Raw genomic sequence first — 20,766 nt, 5'->3', positions numbered from 1 at the left:
TCAGACAGGCATATAACCTGTCTACAGAACAGGATGCAAAGAAAATTTTTGAAGAATTTAATGAGGTGTTTAATAGACCTGAATGCATTGTGAATAAAACACATCATACTGATACAGATCCCATTATGCTGCCAAAAGTACTAGCATCACATAGAGTACAGTCTCATTAGTCCTGAGAAATGAAGGAAAAGTTGATTGTGACAAGATGGTAAGATGCAGTGTTATTGAGAGAACACAGACACTGACTGGTGTGGTTAGCAACCCAATCATATTCAATATTAAGAAATGTTACAGATTTATGTAGATTGAAGAGATTTGAATAAAGCTACCAAATGCAACATAGCCCAAGGGAAAGCTGGAAAAAGACATGTCTAGACTTCCAAAAGTAAGAATATTTCCAGATCTAAATGCAAGCCTGTGATTTTGGCAACTCCAGTTTCACAAAATTTTAAACTCTACACCTGAACATCTCTTTTTGCTGATGCATTTTTAAATAACTTTGCTCTGTGATTGCTTCAGAACTCAAAAAGTGCCATTCAACAGAATTTTAAATCTCCTACAAAACAGGTGGAAACCGATACTTATAATCACTCGAGCTAATGCGATAATCATCAACACTAAAAATAATAGCTGATATCCAGTTCAGTAGGCCTGATTATCAGAAGCATTTTTCTTCAATGTATAGGCCTTCTATAGTTTTCCACCTTTTTTGTTTTGTTTTTGTTTTGTTTTGTTTTTGTTTGGTTTTTTGTTTTGCCTTTTTTGTTTGTTTGGTTTGGTTTGGTTTTTTGTTTTGTTTTGTTTGTTTGTTTGTGGGGTTTTTTTTTTGTTTTTTTGTTCCACGAGAGAAAGAGAACAACTGTGTCAGTGATAAGCCTCATGTCAAATAGATTCCAGATCTAGATTCCTGTCTTACATAGGCAAAGGACTTGAACTTCAGAGGTGGAACTTCATGACATGTTTCCTTCAGGAGAGTGGCCAACATCCGAAGTTCCTCTGCACTGTTGTTTTTTCACAGCACCACTTGATGATTTTTTTTACTCCATTAGCAGGTGCATGCACTGAAACTGTGTGAAAAACAACCCCTTTCATATGCCCAAAAGGATTATTTCTAGACATTCTTGTTCACCATGCATCTAGAAGTCTGTAGCATCCCACATGAGAGAGTGGCAGTGTGGACATAAGGGTAAAATGTGGTAGATGATGCCTGGATATTCTTACAGGAGATTTTGCTTTTGAAGTCATTAGGTTGTGACACTGCATTCTGGGTCTGTCACACATCAAATGAAAAATGCACTTACTTAAGATAGTTTTCTAGACTAAGCCTCCTTTTGGACCGATAATGATTCAGTTATTTGAGAGCACTTTCAGAGAATCATTATATTTACAGCTGGAGAATTTCAGAGGGACCCTTTGCAGAACTGTAAATATTCTGCTTATCAAGCAATTCACCTGCTATAGACAAAAATAGCAGGGAGTTTATCTGAGTTAAGATTTCACATTTCCTGCATGACTGTGCTCACTAAGGAGGTTTTTAGCAATCAGATGCAGAATGAAAAGGTTTGGGGTTTTTTCTCTGATTTTAGACAGAAATTGCACACTCGACCCAAGAAATCTTTATCTCAAAGATTAGTGCATTAGTATCAAGTGTCAGAACTGGATTCTGGTAATTTCTGCGTAGTTTTGAGAAGGACCTGATCACATCCACATAAACAAGTAATGACTCATCCAAAACACAGGAAACTATCCTCAAAACAGAAGTACATTTCTAAAACAAACTAATGACTTGCTTAGAGCAGTTAAGCTTTCAAGAGCTTCTAAGCATAAAATTCGCAGCAAGCAGCAAGGTTTGAAGTAATCATGAGTCAAGTAGCACTATTTCTGAGTAATGAGAAGCACCAAACGATGCCAAATTGTAAGTGATTGTTAGAGTAATTCTGCATGGATGGTCAACAGTGAAAGCCCAGAACCATCCAAGTATAACTTTTTGTGAGCTCTATCAATGTGAAGTTGCTGCACATATTGGAAGGTGGCATAAAAAACCTCCAAATTATAATGCAACACAGCATGAGAGCAGAAATGTTAAACAGAGCTCACAAGGGCCTATCTGGTGTTTGAAACATAAAACACTATATAGAATGTCTTATAAATACCATTACAGAAAATAAAATCTGCAACAAATATGGGAAAAAATGTAGAAGAACTGTTATTCCTTTAGAACTTGCTTCCCAATAATATAAAAATTCATTAAGCTAATAACAGTGGTCTTCATTTCTTCAGAGGCAAAGGGTATTATATGAAGAAATGAGAAAGTTTGGATTTTGCTTTTTTGCCTCTCTCTAAATTCAGCAGCTTTTAAAAGACCAAAGAAAAAAGGTGAATAGATTGTTATTTGAGAGTGAGTTGTTGCCCACCCTAAATTCCCAGAGTTGATGTTTCTGGCACTGGCTGTACGAGCGTTGGCCAAGTCATTCCTTCCAAGCAGAGCCCAGCTTCGCCTTGGCAGAAGCACCATAAGGCAATGGGTGCCTGTGGGATATAAAGCCTCTTCAAGCACCACTGAAGTGCTGCCATTGCCCCTCTCCTTATAAGGGGGTGCAGCGTATGCTCTCCTGACTATCTGATTAGCACTACTTAGAGCTAAGTAGCAGAAGGATCAGGCTTTACCCTTCTCTATGTCTTTGGACTGTCATATCCCACTGAGGAAGGCAAAAAGTGAGTGGTCTCTCACATGAAGGATGTAAAAACTCTCTGTCATCTCTCCTTAAATAATGCTGTATTATATTTCTCAGATGTAATCTTGCATAAACTAGTGTTCATTATATCTAATTCATATGTTTTCTGAGGAAAATATATATTGACTGGGGACGTGGTTTGTTTATTTGATTGATGTAAAATAGTCTGGAGTGTTACGCTTTCATTCAACATGAGAAAGATAGGTTTTTAGCTTGGTGTTATCTTCTTATAAGAAAAAAAAGAACTATCTGTGCCTTCTTTATGCAACTAGAAGTAAATTGAGTGTAACAACATCATGGTAAAATGATGTGCTCTATAAAGTCCTGAATATGGTGCATCTTTTGTGTTTTGTTTCTAATTGTTTTCTCAATACAAAAGGATAATTCATTAGGCCAATTCTCCAAATAATCTCAAAGTGACATGAATTCCTTTGCAGTGTGAATGTCTGTAGCAAGTAATCCATGGAAAACAGACAGGCGTCTCTTGTCATTTTGGAGCTCTAATCCACTGCCTGGAGCATGAAAATGCTCAGGATAACAAGTGTGGGAATGACCAAAATCAACATTATTTTTTATTTTCTTTTCTTAACAATGCTGCTGATCAATAGAGTTGCTGAATCTGGCAGATACAATGCCACAGGATTAATGAATTAAGCTCAGGAAGCAGAAGAATTTGTTAAAAAGGAGAGGGAAAAAGCCCCTTCTTTTCCACTGGTGTGTGAATATCAAGCAAAGAAAGCAGCAATGACAGAATTTTACCATAGTACCAAGCCTTGTTCTGCACAAGTCTTTACATTTTAATTAGAACTATACTGACACCCGCTTTTTCAACTATGAACTTCACTTCTAAATTGAAAACTATTTCCTAAGTGATTGCTTAGCAGCTAGGTCTGAACACAGAAGAGAGATGCTGTGTTTGTGTAATTCAGTGTGTAGTGTGGTCACCATCAGTGGAACTAGATAACTGCTTTTTAAACCACAATAAATAGGGGTAAAAGGAAGGAAGAGACTCCCACTATGTCACCATAAAGCACTCCCATGCTCTGGAAAACCGAAGAATGAAATACACAGGGGTCATCACACTTTGTTGATGACAATGTCTTAGAAAAGTCAATTGCCAGTGTTTCTGTCAATACTGCATTAGGAATGTAACACAGGGAAAATATCTGTGTAAGACATTATATTCCAAAATACACATTACATTGATATTCAGCACAGCATGGAGATTTTAATAAACCACCACTGACTAGAAGGGGTTTGTTCAGATATGTGGGAGGGGAGGACTTGAGTTTGTTTATATGTTTGAATTTACACCACCTTAAAGACCTCTGGGGATTTTGTGTGTCCTTTTGTCTAAACAAACAAACAAAAAATCTTTATCTAGTTTAATTGCACAAAACTATATTACAAAAATCACGCAGTCCTAGAAATTGGAAGGTTTGGAACATTTTCAACTTATAAGAACACTTCAGAGAATACTCCTGTGTAATTTATGAGCCCCTATAGACCTGTCCATGTCTTGAACTGATTGTTGAAGTGGGCTTTACTAGGAATTTCTTTTCTTGAATTGGAGTAGTGCTGGAGGTGGGGAGGAGGGAGGTTAGAGGAACCTTCCCTAACAAGGCTTTAAAAGCTTCACTGTAAAGTTATGCTGATGGGAGACTTTGTTACTTGTTTTTAACTGGGAACAATCCGAAGAAGATTACGCTACGGGCAGGAGCTGTTATTTAAGTGGGTGGCAACGTCGTGGGCTGTGTTGTGCCGTTGTTGTTTTTAAAGTGGGACGTGCATCTTTTGATAAGAACTGTAAAACGGCTTAAAAAGACCCAAAACCCCCGAACAACCAACCAAACCAACCCCACTTATAACCCAAACCAAGCAAAACCAAACCGAACAACCCGGACAATGACATGAAACAGCTGGTGGAATGTCTAGCTCCGCGCCTTCCCCGAGCGCGGCGGAGCGGAGGTTTCTCTCATCTCTGCCGCGATGTGTTTCCTTTTTTTTTTCTTTTTTTTTTTCCCTTTTTTCGTAGCTCCTTGCATGTGCGGTGACAGCCGGGGAAGGGGGTGGGTGCGGCGGGGGGGTCGCGCTGCCGGCGCTCCCATTGTCAGGCGCTCCGGGAGCGCGGGCAGCGCCGCCGTGCCCCGCGGCCGGCGCAGCGCGGGGCCGCCCCCGCCGCCGGGACCCGCCCGCCGCGCGGGGAGCGGAGCGAGCGGGGCCCGCCCCGGCCCGGCCCGGCCCGGCCCGGCCCGGCCCCTGCCCCCGGCCCGCGCCGCCGCCGCCGCCCGCACCATGCCGCCCCCCCGCCGCACGCCGCCCGGGGGCTGCCTCCCTTTCCGGCCCGCGGCGTGTGCGTGAGAGGGGCTCCGAGCTGCCCCGGCGGCGGCGGCGGCGAGCGGGGGGCCGGGGCGGCAGCGGCGGCGGGGCGCGGCGGGCGCGGAGCGGAGCCCACCCCCATCACCTGTTACCTCCGCTCCCCAGGTTGCCTGAAGTTCCCCGGCGGCGCCCGGCAGGACGGGGAGCGCCACGGCTGCGGCTGGCGGGGACCCTACGGTGGCTGCTGCAGCATGGGCTGGCTCAGGGGGATTGCCTTGCTTTCCTTGGGAGTATTACTAGCGGGAAGAGTCAACTGCCAGCATGTGAAGAATAATGTGCCGAGGCTCAAATTATCGTATAAAGGTAAGTCTGTTGTTCCCTCTTATTCTCGCTTTTCCTCCGAACCTCTGTTCTCCTTGCCCCGTCGCTCCCTCCCTTCTCACCTTCCTCACTGCTTTTCCTTATCTTGCAAAGGGGAAACTGACATTGGAAGAAATTCCTGAAAACGTTTTCTTGAAAAGCCCCTCTGTGCTGCGGTCGGTACCAGGCAGTTTAAACCCAGACAAAGAAGAGTTAGTTGCGATTGCAGACGAGGACTCCGGATCGTGCTGATCCCTGTTAGAGCATTTTTTCAGTCTTGTGCTATTTCACCGGACTTTACTCTTCAAGACGATGAGTCGCGTTTGGCCACCCAGTTCACCTCCCCCCGTGCTGGGCATGCAGTGCAGCCACAATTCCAGATCTGCTTTAAACATCATGGAATGGATAAAGATTTATATATATATTTAAATTTTATATTTTAGGCATGAAGTGGTTAATTTTCCAGTCATGAATATTCAGTTTGTACAAATCTGACAATCAGATGCCTAACATAAGCAGTAGATGGTGGGTTTGCCAAGAAACTATAAACTGAAAGGAACAAATCAGTCCAGAAAAGGAGGAGAGGACTGCTAGGCACCAGAAAATGCTGCCTATGGATGTTTAATGCAGTGCGATTTATTTGAGCCGGGGTTGTTTTCGGTGTAGTCTGATGTGTGTCATTGGAGATCACAGGGAAGGTGTAACTGAAGAAAGAGAGCTGTGAGATTACGTTTATGTTTGAAATTGTGTAATGCCACTCACACTGCAGTTGTCAGTAATTAACTTTTGTATAATAGTGCCAGTATTAAAGGAGAACAGTGAAGTAGAAGGCTCTTCTCTTTATCAGCATAGTTCCACTCTAAGTGCATTTTCAGAACAATTCATTAAATCTGGAGAATGTACAACTGGGAAAGAAGTTTAGAATGTAAGAGCTGTATCTTTTTTAAACGGAGAGCTGTACACCTAGGTACATACACATCTCTCGGAAGAGCTGCCTCCTCATAATTCTTAGATTATTGATGGCTGAGAGAAGGAGCTGCAGCTACAGTTCTGAAAGGAGAGAAGAAAAATGACACATTGCTTCTATAGAGGGAAAAAGAGAACATGTGTGTGCATGCCTGGTCATAGATGTCAATCTCAGTTTACGGCATAGTGTCAGTAAATCTCTTGCCAGTAGAAATACGCTTTCCTTCTTTTTTTCATCTTTCTAGTGCTGCAAATGAGAGGGGGAAGTCCTCGGATACAGGGCAGGCGTCATTTCACACTCCAGATGAAATAAAGAATTAAGCACCTGCAAAACTTGGATGCTTTGTGTGAAATAAATGCATGTGCTGGGTTTCTTAAAGAACACATATGTGCATTTTTATGTGTATTTAAACTTGAAAATACATGAATGAAAAGAACACTTTAAGGGGTTCAGATTCTGCTAATGAGAAAAAAATATATTTAACACAAAATTGGTTTTTTTTGAGTAATGAAGTCTGAAGAAAGCTTCTACATTAACTACATGTCATCTCAGAAAACTCATTAAAAAAAACTCTTAATTGCTTCCAAACTTCTACAATCATATTGAAACTCAGATTAGTATACAGAAGCATAAATGCTATAAAAATATCATGTAAAGGGGTTTAATGATTAATTAATTATGGTTGGGGTTTTTTTCACCCTTTTAAAGTTTATCTATGGCTCAAGTCTGCTACCCCTGCTCATATTGGATAAATGCACAGAAACTAATTTCAAAGAGTTGCCAAATGTGACTGATGGTGGTTTTCTTCCTTTCTTGTCTCTTTTTTTCTCTTAGTTTTTTTTTTCCACCCTGCTGGTGCTGGATCTATGGACCCTTTAAAAAATGTTTTGCTACTCTGCCTATTGGTTGTTTTCCAGTTCTGCTCTTGATGGGATAAAGAGTCTCATTGTCATTTTTTAAAATATCAGATATCAAATTTTGCTATGTGGCCAGTCCTATATGAACAAAACAGGAAACTGAGTTGAACATCAAAACTCTTTCATACTTGGTCAGTCATTGTGCAACAAAAATGTGTTCAAATGGTGAGCAACCCTGTTTCCTATCTAGTGAAGACAGTAACTGTGTACTTAATCCAAAGCAAGTTGAAATCTGAAGGAATTCACAGTGTAGCCTTTGATTCACATATTTGATTTCAAACGTGTAACTCTAAAAATCAGATCGGACTGCTCACATACTTAATGTTAAGTTCTGGTGTAAGTGCTTGGCCAGGTCAATAGGAGAGTGCTGCAGCATTGGTCCCCAGGTATGGGGATATCATTATTAATCAGAGAAGACTAATCCTTGTTAGCTGGTGCTTTTCTAGACAAATTTTGCTTCCAGCAAAGTGCTCAGTGCACAGATCAATGTTAACACCTTGCGTAGGAACATCCTTAAGCGCTGTGGGTATTGAAAATACGTCTTCTAGGCACTGACAGAATACCTCACATGCTAATACTTATTTCTCTGGATATACTTCACCGCCATGTGACTGCGTGATACCAAGTGATTCATCTCTATTTAAACTGCTTACAAGTAGAAAAAGAAGCTACTCAGTTTCTTACCCATTTGTCATCTCCATGAAGAGATGTGGTTGAGTAAAATAAACTTACAATATTGGGAAAAAAAACCCCAAACGTGCAAGGTAAAAAGAGTGACCCGGTGACTTCACTTTTCTGTGACCATCGTTGTGCTTTCTTTTAAGATGTATGCTTGTTGTTTGGCTAAACAAATACCTTGGAGCTAATTGTCGGTGCTTTATTTCAAAAGAAAATCAAGGATGTATTTTAACTTCTTGTTTGTCTCGACTAATTAGATGTCAAACATGGTTAAAAAGTTCAGGCATTTGCTTTAAAAATTAGCAAAATGAGCCATGAAGGGTTAAATCCCTGCCAACCTTGATTTCCTATGGTCACTGGCTTTCAAAGGCCTAGTATTAGCTCTGCCATTTCCCTGGTTGCTGGACAGAAGTTTTGGTGAACTCCTGTTTTTACTTCCTCTTAGCTTCTCACTGTACAGTCTTGCAGAAGATTAAAAGTGTCCTATGGCACATGGTATGGATGGGAAATGACAGAGAAGGTGTATAAATGCATCGTTAAGGCCACATCTGTGATCTGAAAAGGTTCTTTCTGTTCATTGTGAAAAAGAGTGCTGGTTATTTGGTTTGCATCACCTGGATTCTGCTGGCATATTAAAGAAAAGAAAATTGAGGAGAGCAGTAGGGAAATCCTTGTCCACCTGGAATCTGTGGTGAAGCTCCTGTTCAGTAGCTTATGGGTTTTGCCCTGTACTTTATAAAGCTTCCAAGCATTTTCATCTTTGTGCATGGATTGGAAAGGTTTTGCTCAGATGATACTCATGTCCTTATTTCAGTCAAAAGGAATTAATATGATTAAAAGCCTGATTAAAAACCTGATCCAAAGTTCATTGAAGTCACTAAATGCTGGATCATAGCCTAAATGTGGTAAAACCAGCCATAAAACTGAAAGCTCAGTTGAGCTCTTCAACCACTGAGCTCCTCTTCTTGTGTCTTTCAAAGACTTTGTGTCCTTATTGTAGAGTAACAAGAAATGTCATTGTTGATATATCAAAAGAAAAAGAATCTTCCCTTGAAGAGTGTAGGGAGCTTTGTTCTTGCCTTTTTTTGTGTGTGTTTTTTCTAATATCATTGACTTCAATTCTGATGTTGGTTTTAAGTCTCTATATTGTGTCACCAGGTCACAGATTCTGTTCAGGAAACTCCTATTGAGCGCAGAGTTCTCAGAAAGATGGTGATCAAGTTGAGTGTGCGAAGTTTAAAACAATAAATACAACCTTAACTCCAGATGGATTTCTTATATAATTTATTGTTTTGTATTTTCTTTTGCTGTCCTCTGCATGGGGAGGTAACAGCACAAACTGAGATGGAACCAGCTATGGTACTCTTTAAATATAAACAAATAAGCCCAATGAAAGTTTCCATTAACAATTCCTTGATTTCCAGATTTTTTTCATAAAGCAGCCCTGATTTTTGCCTCCACATGAGTAAATCTTGTCAACCCAATTTTCTCAAATCCATCTGTCACGTCTTATTTGTCTATTGAAAATTACTAAATGCTGTAAGTATGTTTTGCAAGAGTACATGTGTGGTTCTCCTTTGTTATTGTTGCTCAATTGGATACATATTACTTGAGAAAAAGTAAGTGGAAAAGCATTGCACACAGATTTAGCTGTATTGCTCCCTGGCTTCAATTCAAGCCATATTAAAAGTAAGTGTCTTGTTTAAAGTTGCAGTGATAGTGACAACTACTCCATCCTTGATGTGCAATTGATTTACAATTTTATAGCATGGATTTTCATCCAGATGAAATCCTGGCCCTAGTGAAAGCAATGGCAAAACTTCTGTCTGTTTCAATCTGTCCCACGTGGGGTGATGAGGGTGGAATGGCACCACACTGAATTACCTGTATGCACACTAATGTAAATATGATACCTGGCTTGTAGTTTGTTCACCCAGTCTGGTTGTAGTTGATGACCTGCCAGTGGGTTTGATTGTGGTTTTTCCTTTCCTTCAAACTTTATAACTCACAATTCAATACCTCTACAAATATTGAGAAAGCAGGACAAAGTGGGAGAAGGAAATGGGGAGAGAAATATTGGCAGGGGAGCCTGTTTCTCTTGAGCTGGGACCAGTATTGGAGTTTGTCTCAGATTTCAAGGTGTCTGCTTAAAAACCTTCGCTTAAACTATCTTGTAAGAATACTGTCTGAGGGAAAAGCCTCTCTGACATGCCTGAAAGTGAGAGAACAGCCCTGTCTTAGGAGGAAGACTGTGAAGGAAAGTAAACCAGCGTCATCGGCATCTCTACCTTCCACCATTCATGACAACATTTCTGCACAGCTCCAGTGCTCTTAGACTTCACAGTTCAGTCAGTGCAGGAGGCTGCAGGACAGTGAAGGTACCAGATGCATCCACAGCCACATCAGCTTTTTTTTTTTTTTTTCCCCAAAATAATGAGTCTTTCAGGGAAGATCTCTGTGTATTGGTCTTTCTATCAACTGGTTGATTGGGGTCTTGCGAAGACCTGGAAAATCTCAGGGAGATGGTAGGACTACCCTGCCTGGCTCTGACAGCTCACAGGCTGACAGGAGGGAAAAGCTGATGAAGGAAGTGCCTAAGCTCAGATCTTGCCTATATAGGGAAATTTTCAGCTAGCTAATTAGGGCCTGAGACAGGCAGTGTAATTGGAACAAGGAGGGTGAAAACCTAGCCCAGCATTCTCATTTTGCATTTCTAACTTTCCCATTTAATTCCAGTGGAAAAAGTGGTTTCTGAATTACAGAGCCTCCCTTTTCTAAGAAGCTGGAGTTCTATATAATTATTTTTACTGTATGGCTTGCAAATGACTGTATTATTCATGGAAGGTGCTGTATTGCCAGCCATGGAAACTCTACTCTTGCTGCAGTCAAGGTGTGCAGCACCTACTTGTATGGTTTGTAACAGCATCTTTAAAACTCTGACATAGTAGGAAATTTAAATATCCACAGTTACACTGAGCTCAGTGAATCTTCTGATATGTGAAATCTGCCTTAAAATTGACTTCTATGCTTCAAGATTTTGATCAGGACTGAGGTACTTATCTATTTGCTTAGAGTTTATTCAGGTGTATACTTATTCCATAACATTTAGCAAAACAGTGTTTAAAATGAGAAACCCAGTCATAGCAGGTTGTTACAATGTAAATGGGTTATTTTTATAATCTCTCCTGCAGGCGACTCTGTATGCACAGAAAGCATTTCCATGGAGTTCCCACCTGAAAAGAAACCATGAAATGATTTGTATTTTTAACTCATTCTTTCTTCTTGGAAGTGTTTTTCAGTTTTAATTTAATGTATTGCTATACTGTGATCCTTTTAATATGGTTTTGGTTTTCTTAATCACTGATTCTGCATATGGCCTTTAATGCCCACAGCTGCTGCTAGAGAATCTTCTTTATTTACTTCCTCTGGCCTACAGACTTTTCCCTCGTGTACACCTGGAACACTACAATGGAAGCGCCTTCAATACAAAGTTATTCCAGTATTTTCAACATTTTCTTCATCAGTTGGAGCCTGAGTTGACCCCATTCAATCTGAAGACAAATCACATCTTCACCTGAGGCAGTGCCTAAGTGACTGAGAAGAAAACAAATCCTTCTAAGTGGTGTCAATGGTTGTGACATTTTCCAGTTGTTTGAAAGCTAAAAAGGGTAAAATTGTTTTCAGGCTCCCACGCACTTATTTTTAAGCAAATGTGTGGGGTGGACCCTGGGAGCATTATGTCAAACTTTTAAATGGAGGTACTGTAACCTGTATGGTGCTCTTGTTAGCTAAGGCTACATGTAAAAATTGTTGCTGCTGTTGTGCTGGTGGGCAATTCAGCGAATTCCTTCCCTTGCAGGATTAAAGCTCCCTTCAGAAATGTCTGCAAGTTCACGGTCCTCCCACATAGAGCCTTCATATAGGTTAGCTGCTCTCTTCCAGTAACAGCTGTGAATAGTGAGAATAACTGTGTGGATAGTACTTTTACTTGACTTTTCCTATTTTTTTTTTCAAATGGGATAGTGTCTGAATATACAAGAGAGAAAAAAGGATGGCCACAGCTGTTGAGAGCATCAGAAATCTTCAGTCTTGTAACCTTTCTCTTGCACCACAGGAGGTTCTCTGTGGTGTCTTTCTCTTTCTTTGTGACTGACACAGTCAGCCACTTTAGGCTCTTTTCACTCTCAGGGGAAGGAGAGGTGCCTCCAGAGAGCTAATCTTGGGTTAGACAGACTGAATGAGACTTTAAGGGTGCTCATCACTTGTCATTGAGTGTAACAGGAATTAAGCTTCTTGTTCATTTATTTAGTTTCTTTCTCTCTGGGAATGTATCAAAAGAAGGTACTAATGCACTGCTACAGAAGAACTTAGTCTGTATTCTGATCTAAATCTTCCTAATTTAAGAAAGTGTTTTTGCCTAAATGAGTATATAAGCAGTGTAAAAATTGAGCTGATTTAACATACATACAACCTCAGTATCTGTGATCTTGAGGTCACCAGTGACTGTGTCTAAATTTGCACCAAACTTACAGTATAGATAGAAATAAACAGTACCACTACAATTTTCATATTCTTAAAACAATTACCTAATTTGCTTCTCACATTTCCCATGTCTCTCCTCCTTAATAAGCTCATCCCAAATCCAGTGACACATGCTGGAAGTGACTGTCTGGGGCTACAGAGCTTTACTAATTTAAAGGCTTAATCATTTAGAGCTTTCAATAAGCTGTCCCCTGGCTAGCTCCGTTACCATCTGAATGTTTCTGTGCTTTAAAGAGAAAAACATATTCAAGATTCAGTTTCATAAAGCGTGGTTTGCAAATAAAATCTGTGTGGATATGTGCAATTCAAAGGACAGGTGTCTTTACCCCGAGTCTACATTTTTTCAGCTGAACTATTTCAATAGTGAGAGTGGGATGAAACCTAATTTATTGATTTCTAAAAATTCTAAATAGTTTTAAAGTTTGGGGGATTCTTTTCTCCCTTTGGGGATTACAGATCCCCCTTGAACTAGACATATCTACAGCAATCTGTGAAATGTGTGAGCACTACTCTACTTTGTGTCACATCTCGTTTTCATCCTTTGCTGTTTGATAGCCAAATGCAGTAAAGTCAGAAGTTTTTGCCATTCTTCTAATGATTTAAAATTGTTTGACATTTATTGGGCTGCCTGCTTATCTCTCCAGCTGGATGTTGCAGAAACTTTAGAAGCAAGCAGTCAAATAAAATTCTCATCTCTTATAATAAATATTTTCATGCAAAGCTGGATCTTGCAGGGAGCAATCTGAGGAATGAAGTAGTTATTTGCTTTCATCTAACTTGTGGAAGGAGGAAAAAGAAAGCTGTCCTTTACTCCTCACTCTAATGAAGCAAAGCTCATGTTGGTTCTGACAGCCCCTCTTTGCTCCTTTTGAAATTCCAGCCTTGTATGAGAAAAGGACACAAAAAAGCTCTGTGAGATAATTTAAAGGATTTAGAGTTGCCTTTCAAGGGAGATGGGTTGGTGGTCTTTTCTAGAGGAATCACATGATAAATACAGCTCACAAACATCCAAAAGAGCTGCAGAGAGTGCAGGGTACAGCTTTCATCTCCAGCTGATGCTGTAATAGCAGTAACTCTCCTTTGCTAGACACAGATCCCATGTGAGGCCAGGGCACAGAGTGAGGTCCCTTAAGATGAAGTGGTGATTTCAGGGTGTTAATAGTACATTGAATTTTTTCATGGGTTTCCTAGTGCAACTTCATTGCTTTTTCATGAATGTGGAGTCTGAAATGGTTCTGACTCCTAAGGAAGCTCTTTTTCTCAAAGCACAACAAAGGTCATATCAGTAATGATTAGTGTTGCTCTGTGGTATCTGTAGACCAACTTTGAATCTCCTCCACTACACCGGGTCCTTTCCAAGGTCTTCATCCTGCTAGGTCCATGTTACAAATCCAGTTCCTGTCGAGTGATAGGAGGTACAGCAGAAATGATGTCTGGGAATTTGGGAAAAACAACTTTATCTTCAAGACTGGGTTTTTCCCCACATTCACTTCTACTACAGCAAATGAACTCTATCAAAACTTAGTCATTCTTGCTCTGATGGCCTTGTAGACAGCAACATAAATGTTGAGGTACCTGCAAATTGTTAGGAAATTGCTTCATTCTGAATTGCTGCTCTTCCAAGAAGTGTCGAGAGTCTACCCAACAAGATCAAGTGTATATTCAGTTGTACAGAAAGATGTGATAACATTTTCAAAGAGCTCTAGTTGTCACTTCTCTGCAAGGTCACAAACATCAGCAAAGCTGTATTCCAGGGTGTTGGCTGTTGGGTTATCAGTATGATAAACCTCAGTTTACATTTTTATTCCAAATGTGTATCCTTAGTTGTTTGTTCTCTAGCCATAAAAACTGACCTGCAACAAGTTGGCAAGTGAGAGCTCTTCTCAAGTGAAAAGATGCAGGAATCTGTTAAAATTGAAGGAAACTTTTCATACCTCATTTTAAAGTTTTATGAAGTAAAGTATTAACAACAATATTATATGATTAATATTTTGCTTTTCTCTACAGCTTGTAGTATTGAGACCAAATTTTTAATTCTGATTGTTCAGATTTTTTTTTTTTTTTCATCTGCAGTTAGAAATTACCTTATATTCTACATCCTTTTCTTGTATACTTTTACAAATTTGTGTGTTTCACCATTCTTTAAACCTGAATTGTGACTCATTTCTTTACTGGACAATAGTCATAAATCAGGAAAGATTTTTTTTAATCTCACCTACATCACCTACAAATGGAGGTTAGACATTTACAGAAACCCAGCACCACAGCTGATGATACATAGAGACTCTGTACTGTGAAGAGAATCAAAGAAAGTACCATAGATGTGAAATCCTATTAAGTCCTTGGCTGTTCTCTGTCAGCTTCTTCACCTGTAAAGTGTTATTAAGTGATTTTGTGAGGAATTGCTGGAGGTCAGAGACTTGCCATGCTTATTCAGAGCTATATCCTACTTCAGAATAATCCCATTCATGTGTGTATTCAAAGTTCAGTCAGAATTTATTTTTGATCAACATATAAAGGCCTTACAGGTACTTTAAAGTGATTATAATAGTAATATTCACAGCTGTGTGTAACTATGACATGAAACACATCCCTATTATCCAGGAAGCATATTTAATTCAATTCTATTTGGGTATTCCAGACAATTTTAGACAGGACCTCTTCAAAATGTTTTTTGGAGTATTCACCTCACTTGGGACATTTTCTCCCTTTCTAATCAGTCTGAACATACTTTACCAAGCCACTAGTGCTAAACACTCCCTGGCTCCTTCAGGTGTATGTGTTTCCTTCCCAAGAGATTTTGGACAAAAACTTTCTCTTTCTTTGGGCATACATCCTTTTTTATGACTTTCCATATCCCAAGTATTCCCCAATCTTCTCCAGGATGAGGGCAACCTTTCCTAGACATTTGGGGAAGTATTCAGTAATCAGTTGAGTCAGTTATAATTGCCTATCATTTGTGACTCACTCACTGGAAAACTGTTTGACAGCCCTAGTTCAGACCTAATAATGAGGATAAACTGCTGTAATAAATTCATAAGTAGAATTTTGCATCTCAGAAAGATTCACATCCTCATTCCTAAAATAAATAAGAAAGCACCTGTTCCCTTTATCAGCCTACTCTATTAAAATAAAATTTGTGTTTCATATATTCCACAAACCTTAAATGCAGCATTTAAATTTTATCTTCAGTGAATTATCTCAAGGAATGTTTGTCTTTGCTTTTATACTTCCTCATGCCACTTACATGATGTAATTGTTGTTTCGAATAGCATTCTTTTTCCATAACAAGCTGACCATTTTTATGCCATTAATTAAGAAGTACACAGAAAATATAATTTTTTGTGTGATTTTGATGTACTTTTGAACTTCAGATGCAAGTTGGTAGTTTAACATGTTAAACCATGTTGGCTTACTTGTTCACATGCTACATTGTTTTGGGGTTGAGGGTTTTTTTTCCTTACAGGTTTGCTGGTGCTAGAATAGCCAAGTTCAATTCTTGAGGTTGGCAAATAGGCCAGCTGAGAGCAATGGGAAAGGTTCTGTTTACTGTTGTCAAAAGACTTTTTCATACATTTGCAGAGAGACAGATGTCAAGTGTCATGTGTATTGTTATCATATATTAGAAATTTTAAGCAGCTATGGACTATTCTGGTATAAACCAAATGTAACATCATAACTGTGACTGCAGTGCTGCATGTTTAAACCCCTGATTCTGGTAATTGACATTTTACCAAAGGGAATGAGGACATGTCTGAGCAATGCATCTTGTAGCTTTTTAATACAATTTCCATAGCTGAGACCATAAACAGCCCCTTAAGGTTGTTTCTCGTAATTGCCACTCTCTTAAAATTTTTTTTCTGCCAGTATGTAGGAATATGATAAATACTGAATTTTGTTTCACTGTAGGTTCACCCCCATTACTATGCATAGAAACTATTTTACCTTATGCCAGACATATGGAAGTGATCAATGTATGTAAATTGTATGAGGAGAGGTGAAATACAGCTTTCTAGACAAGGAAATGTGTACTTGTTTCTGGTTATAGGATACTGAGAATGCACCAGAAGAGACTTTAAGTCTTAAGACAAGTTTTCATTTAAAAGTAAAAATTGGTGAGAGGGGAGAATAGTGGTGTTTTTTGATAATCACCATGAAAGCACAGTTTTGTCCTGAGCTGAACTGCCCAGTCAGGTCTCGGGGTTTAAGAGGCAATTGCTTGCATGTGCAGGGCCAGGCCATGGACCTCCTCCTGAAATGCAGAGGTGAATTGTTCTGGGACCCACGGTGCTCAGTAGTACAAGGCGAGTTTCTTCAAACACAGGGTTTAACTGTTTAAATGTCTACTTTTTATTTTCCTCCTCTGATGTCATGGTGCCCACAGTGCAATGACTTGAGCCTATTCTAAAAAACAGGTTTTGAGGGGCTGAGTTATTTTTTGGAGGAAAAACCAAGAGTTTACTTCAGTTATGCTTTTCAAATATGTTTTAAACTTAGTGTCCCCCAGATGGTGACTAAGAAATCAATACTTATTTTATGACTAATAAGCATTCACTGTGCTCCCCAAATTTTCCATTCCAATAAAGTTGGATTTTTTTTCATATTCAGTATTGCAGAATAGGAAACTAATCTAGAGTCTGGCAGGCTTTTATTCTAAGGCATTGTCATAGCTTTCATTCTGAGTTGAAAAATGGACAGATCATTGGATTTCATATATGTGTGGAGGAGCTGTCAAAGTTCCCATTTGCATGTGAATGGTCAGCTGAGGTAGGAAGGGGGATATGTAAATAATTCTCTAGCTAGCTCCTGGCAAAGATCATTGTATTTCAAAGTACTGTGAAAAGCAGCACCATAAAACTTTAACCTATTCACTGGTATGGAAACTCCCACACCTTAAATTGATCTACACTAATAATGACCACTTGGGGAAAAATGAATCTTAAAAAGCAATATCAGGTCTCCAAGTGCTATACATTTTCTACCTCTTTTAATATTTCATAAAAGATAAGCTAAAAAAAGCCACTCTTTCTTCTCCCCCAATGAAGGGGAGAGAAAAAAGGGAAAAAAAACTGGACAAGATCTAAGCAGTAAGCAGATGTAGCCCTTCATTGAAAATCTGGCAGATAAGTGTGATAGGAGTGAAAGAAATGTAAACTATTTGAGTATTATTCTGTATTATGTCAGTATCTGACCTAGGAGCCACCCAAAAAAACCATTATTATAATCTTCCTTACAAACTGCCCATCATTTCACTATTCTGTTCTGCTGCTGTAATTCAGTACATGCTCAGCTAGATAAATCTGAATGTTGTAGTTTAAAATCAAATGTGTCCTTCAAAATATACAGTTCTTCATGTATCCAAAAAAGCAAAAAAGTAAAAGCAAACAGTAGAAAAATGAGGAACATGGAGAAAAACAAAATCTTAATAGGCTCGGAATCAGACAGTTTTCTACATATTTTTTTGTGCCTCATATCTGTTTAGATAGAATTGGCATGCGTATATATGGAAAGACAATGTTTTACTAAGCCCTTTATGCCTGAAATAGCTTCAAAACCTGTGATTAGGCAGGCACAGGGTCTACAAAATGTTTCCAAAGTAAAGTTCACCTCCAAAATTGATATGGGTTATGAACCTACCCCTGATAACGAGATAGCTTGGGACTGTTGCTGTAGTTTTATAATTTCCCTGGTATTGTTTTGTAGTCTCCATCTACTTACCTTAAAATACCATGATGTATTTCATTCAACCTCCATATTTCAGAAAATAATTATTGTCACCTCTGTAATCCTTTACAGCGCACTCTTTCTTTCTCACAAAGCTTCTGTGCACTTACTTGGTCTGGTTATACTGTTCCAAAAAACTTACAAAGTTAAATGCATTTTAATTCACTAAATTTACAAAGGGCAGTTATTCAATTGCTCTGGGCTTTGTTCTATTACATAATATTCATGTAATGAAATGTGATTTGTCTTGGTATTTACCAGGAGATTAAAAACAACAACATAAAAGGACTAACAGATTCCTACTTACATGAGTAGTCCTTTTGATTTCAATGTACCTGGCCCTTGTGGTGTGAAGTGCCCTTTTGAAATGCTATGCAAGTTATTCTTCACTTGGAAAATAATCAACCAACGAACCCAAGCAATTGTAGAAATAACTTGAAATTTTTTTTCAGCCCATGTAATGGGAAGAAATTATGCAAAAACTGTTCAAAATGTAGTTTTCCTCAAATGAAAGTTTTTATTCAGTAATAATGCCTCTTGATCTGTTTTATCCCATGTTTCTGCTGTGCTCCACTAGAGGAGGATTCCCTGCCTTGCTGTGGTTGATTGTATCCTCATGTCCAGTGGGATAAAACATTAGTTAAAGTCACTATGAAAGACCCTTAGTCTGGTAGATATTTGAGTAGGAATATGAAATGTGATCTGATTTTTTGAATGGCCAGGCAATTTTAAACTGAGTTTTTGAGGAAAGGAATGTCATATCTTATCCAAGCCCTGTCCCATTTTCCTTGTTAATGGGTCTTTCCATTAAACCTTCTGTGCTGAAGCCCATCTGTTGACTATGTGGAGCACACATTAGGCAGTTCTGCTGATTCAAGCACAGTAACTTTTGGTAAAGTAATACCACAATATTGGAATGTGGTTTCCACAATGCAGCAGTTCTGTTTCAATAACCATTCCTAATCCATCAAAAAAGGACACAGCATTGTGGGAACTTATATCCTTTTACTGGATTATTACTTATTTATTGTAGCTAAGGCTCCAGGCACTTTGAGTGAAAGTTGCTCTGACTTCTTCTCACACGAGCTCGTTGGAGAGAGCCCAGGAGATCTCCCCACGGCAGGAAACTCCAGAGCTGCTTTCCTGCCACTCCAAATAGCTGCTAAGGCTAGCAACTGAGCAAGGAATCCCTGCTCCTTTTCAAACATCAGTCTGACAAAGTGGGACAGCGAGCACGGGGCCATGTGCTCCCTCACCCCAGACATCTTGTCAGTGGGCTCTCAGTGCTCTTTGCAAAACAGCAAGAGGAATCTCAGATTGCAACTACTCAGATGTAGCCACTTGTGCAGACACTTCTATTACCCTAAAATTTATTGTGGTTTGTGTCACATGTTAAAGAAACGCAGAAAGTCTCAAATGCAGTAGAGGGTGGTGAGGCAATAAAATTTTTCACATTTTATGATAGGTGTGCATTTAAAGAAGGAAGCAAAAATAATATTTTCTATTAAAAACAGGACCATAAACCATTTGTGGCATAGAATCCAATGGGAAACACATTTACAAAACTTCTGGTTATGGTGCTGTTGACTGTGAAGTTCTTCAGTAGACTGTAAGGGGCATCAATTTAATTAATGAGAGCTGTTGTTTAAATTATGTTAGCAATCAGTGAACAGCCCACAGAGTAGCTCATGAGTTAGTCTATGATGTCTTGGAACAGAAGCATCCTAATGCTTCTTTAATGCTGGCCATGGATGATGTTGGAAGGCAGAAATTGCATTTATTATTACCATACATGCAAGAGATTCACATACAAGAAAGGCCACGTGCTGTAAGGGAGCCCCTGAGCCTGTTCAAGTGATAACTAAAGTACACGTGACCAGCAGACATCTGTACAAAACTGTCAGCCCAGTGGGGTGATGGAGTACATCACCAGGGTACATGGAGTGTAAAGGCAGCATGAGACGCTCCTTCCTTCTCCTGTTGTGTCCTGCTGAGACCAGAAGCTCTCTCCCACTTCACTGCTCTTGCAAAGGGAATTTTTTTGGGTCTGGCTAGGCGCAAGCTATCCCTCTGTGATGCCAAGCAGAGGGAAGAAACGTACCAAATTCTGAACTGTGGAAATATCCTTAGGTGCATGCATGCATTTGTCTACATAATGTATATAAATATGAAGCTATTTACACACCCATACTTGGCCCAGATCCACAGACAATGCAAAATTACACCACACCCCACTGCAAGTTATTTTTAGCTCCTCCTCAATGTAAATGTCTAGTTCATAATTAAGTTTCAAAATAATGAATGATGTGTCTTGTGTTTCAGTGGGTATAAGCATTTGCATTGCATAGTGAATGATTTAAGCATGAAAGGTCTTGCATTCCTAAATCTGTTACAGAATGTGGGTGGGAGGTGGATCTTTGCTCATACCAGGAAACAAAGACTGAATGAATATTTGTCATGATGTTTCATCGAAGCAGTGTTAATGTTGAAGATACCTTGTGGCAAGACTGAGAGCTTGCTTACT

At 39.4% G+C, this 20,766-nt stretch overlaps 1 protein-coding gene across 3 annotated transcripts in view; it reads left to right on the top strand.

Moving 5' to 3' along the window:
* The first annotated feature begins 4,666 nt into the window (after positions 1–4,666).
* Positions 4,667–20,766, top strand: part of SEMA3A (semaphorin 3A) — a 164,262-nt gene continuing 148,162 nt past the window's right edge. Inside the window, exons 1-2 of one of the 3 annotated variants that reach the window (XM_031506947.2) lie at positions 4,667–4,703; positions 5,220–5,417. In XM_031506947.2, the coding sequence (XP_031362807.1) occupies positions 5,306–5,417 (112 nt within the window). In that variant the 5' untranslated portion in view covers positions 4,667–4,703; positions 5,220–5,305. Of the gene's footprint in view, positions 4,704–5,204; positions 5,426–20,766 lie in introns of those variants that run through there. The other 2 variants (XM_077783668.1, XM_031506946.2) reach the window with 2 other exon arrangements.

The sequence above is a fragment of the Lonchura striata genome, chromosome 5, assembly GCF_046129695.1.
Source record: "Lonchura striata isolate bLonStr1 chromosome 5, bLonStr1.mat, whole genome shotgun sequence".
NCBI classification, from domain to species: domain Eukaryota; kingdom Metazoa; phylum Chordata; class Aves; order Passeriformes; family Estrildidae; genus Lonchura; species Lonchura striata.
This window is presented reverse-complemented; position numbering and strand designations above follow the sequence as displayed.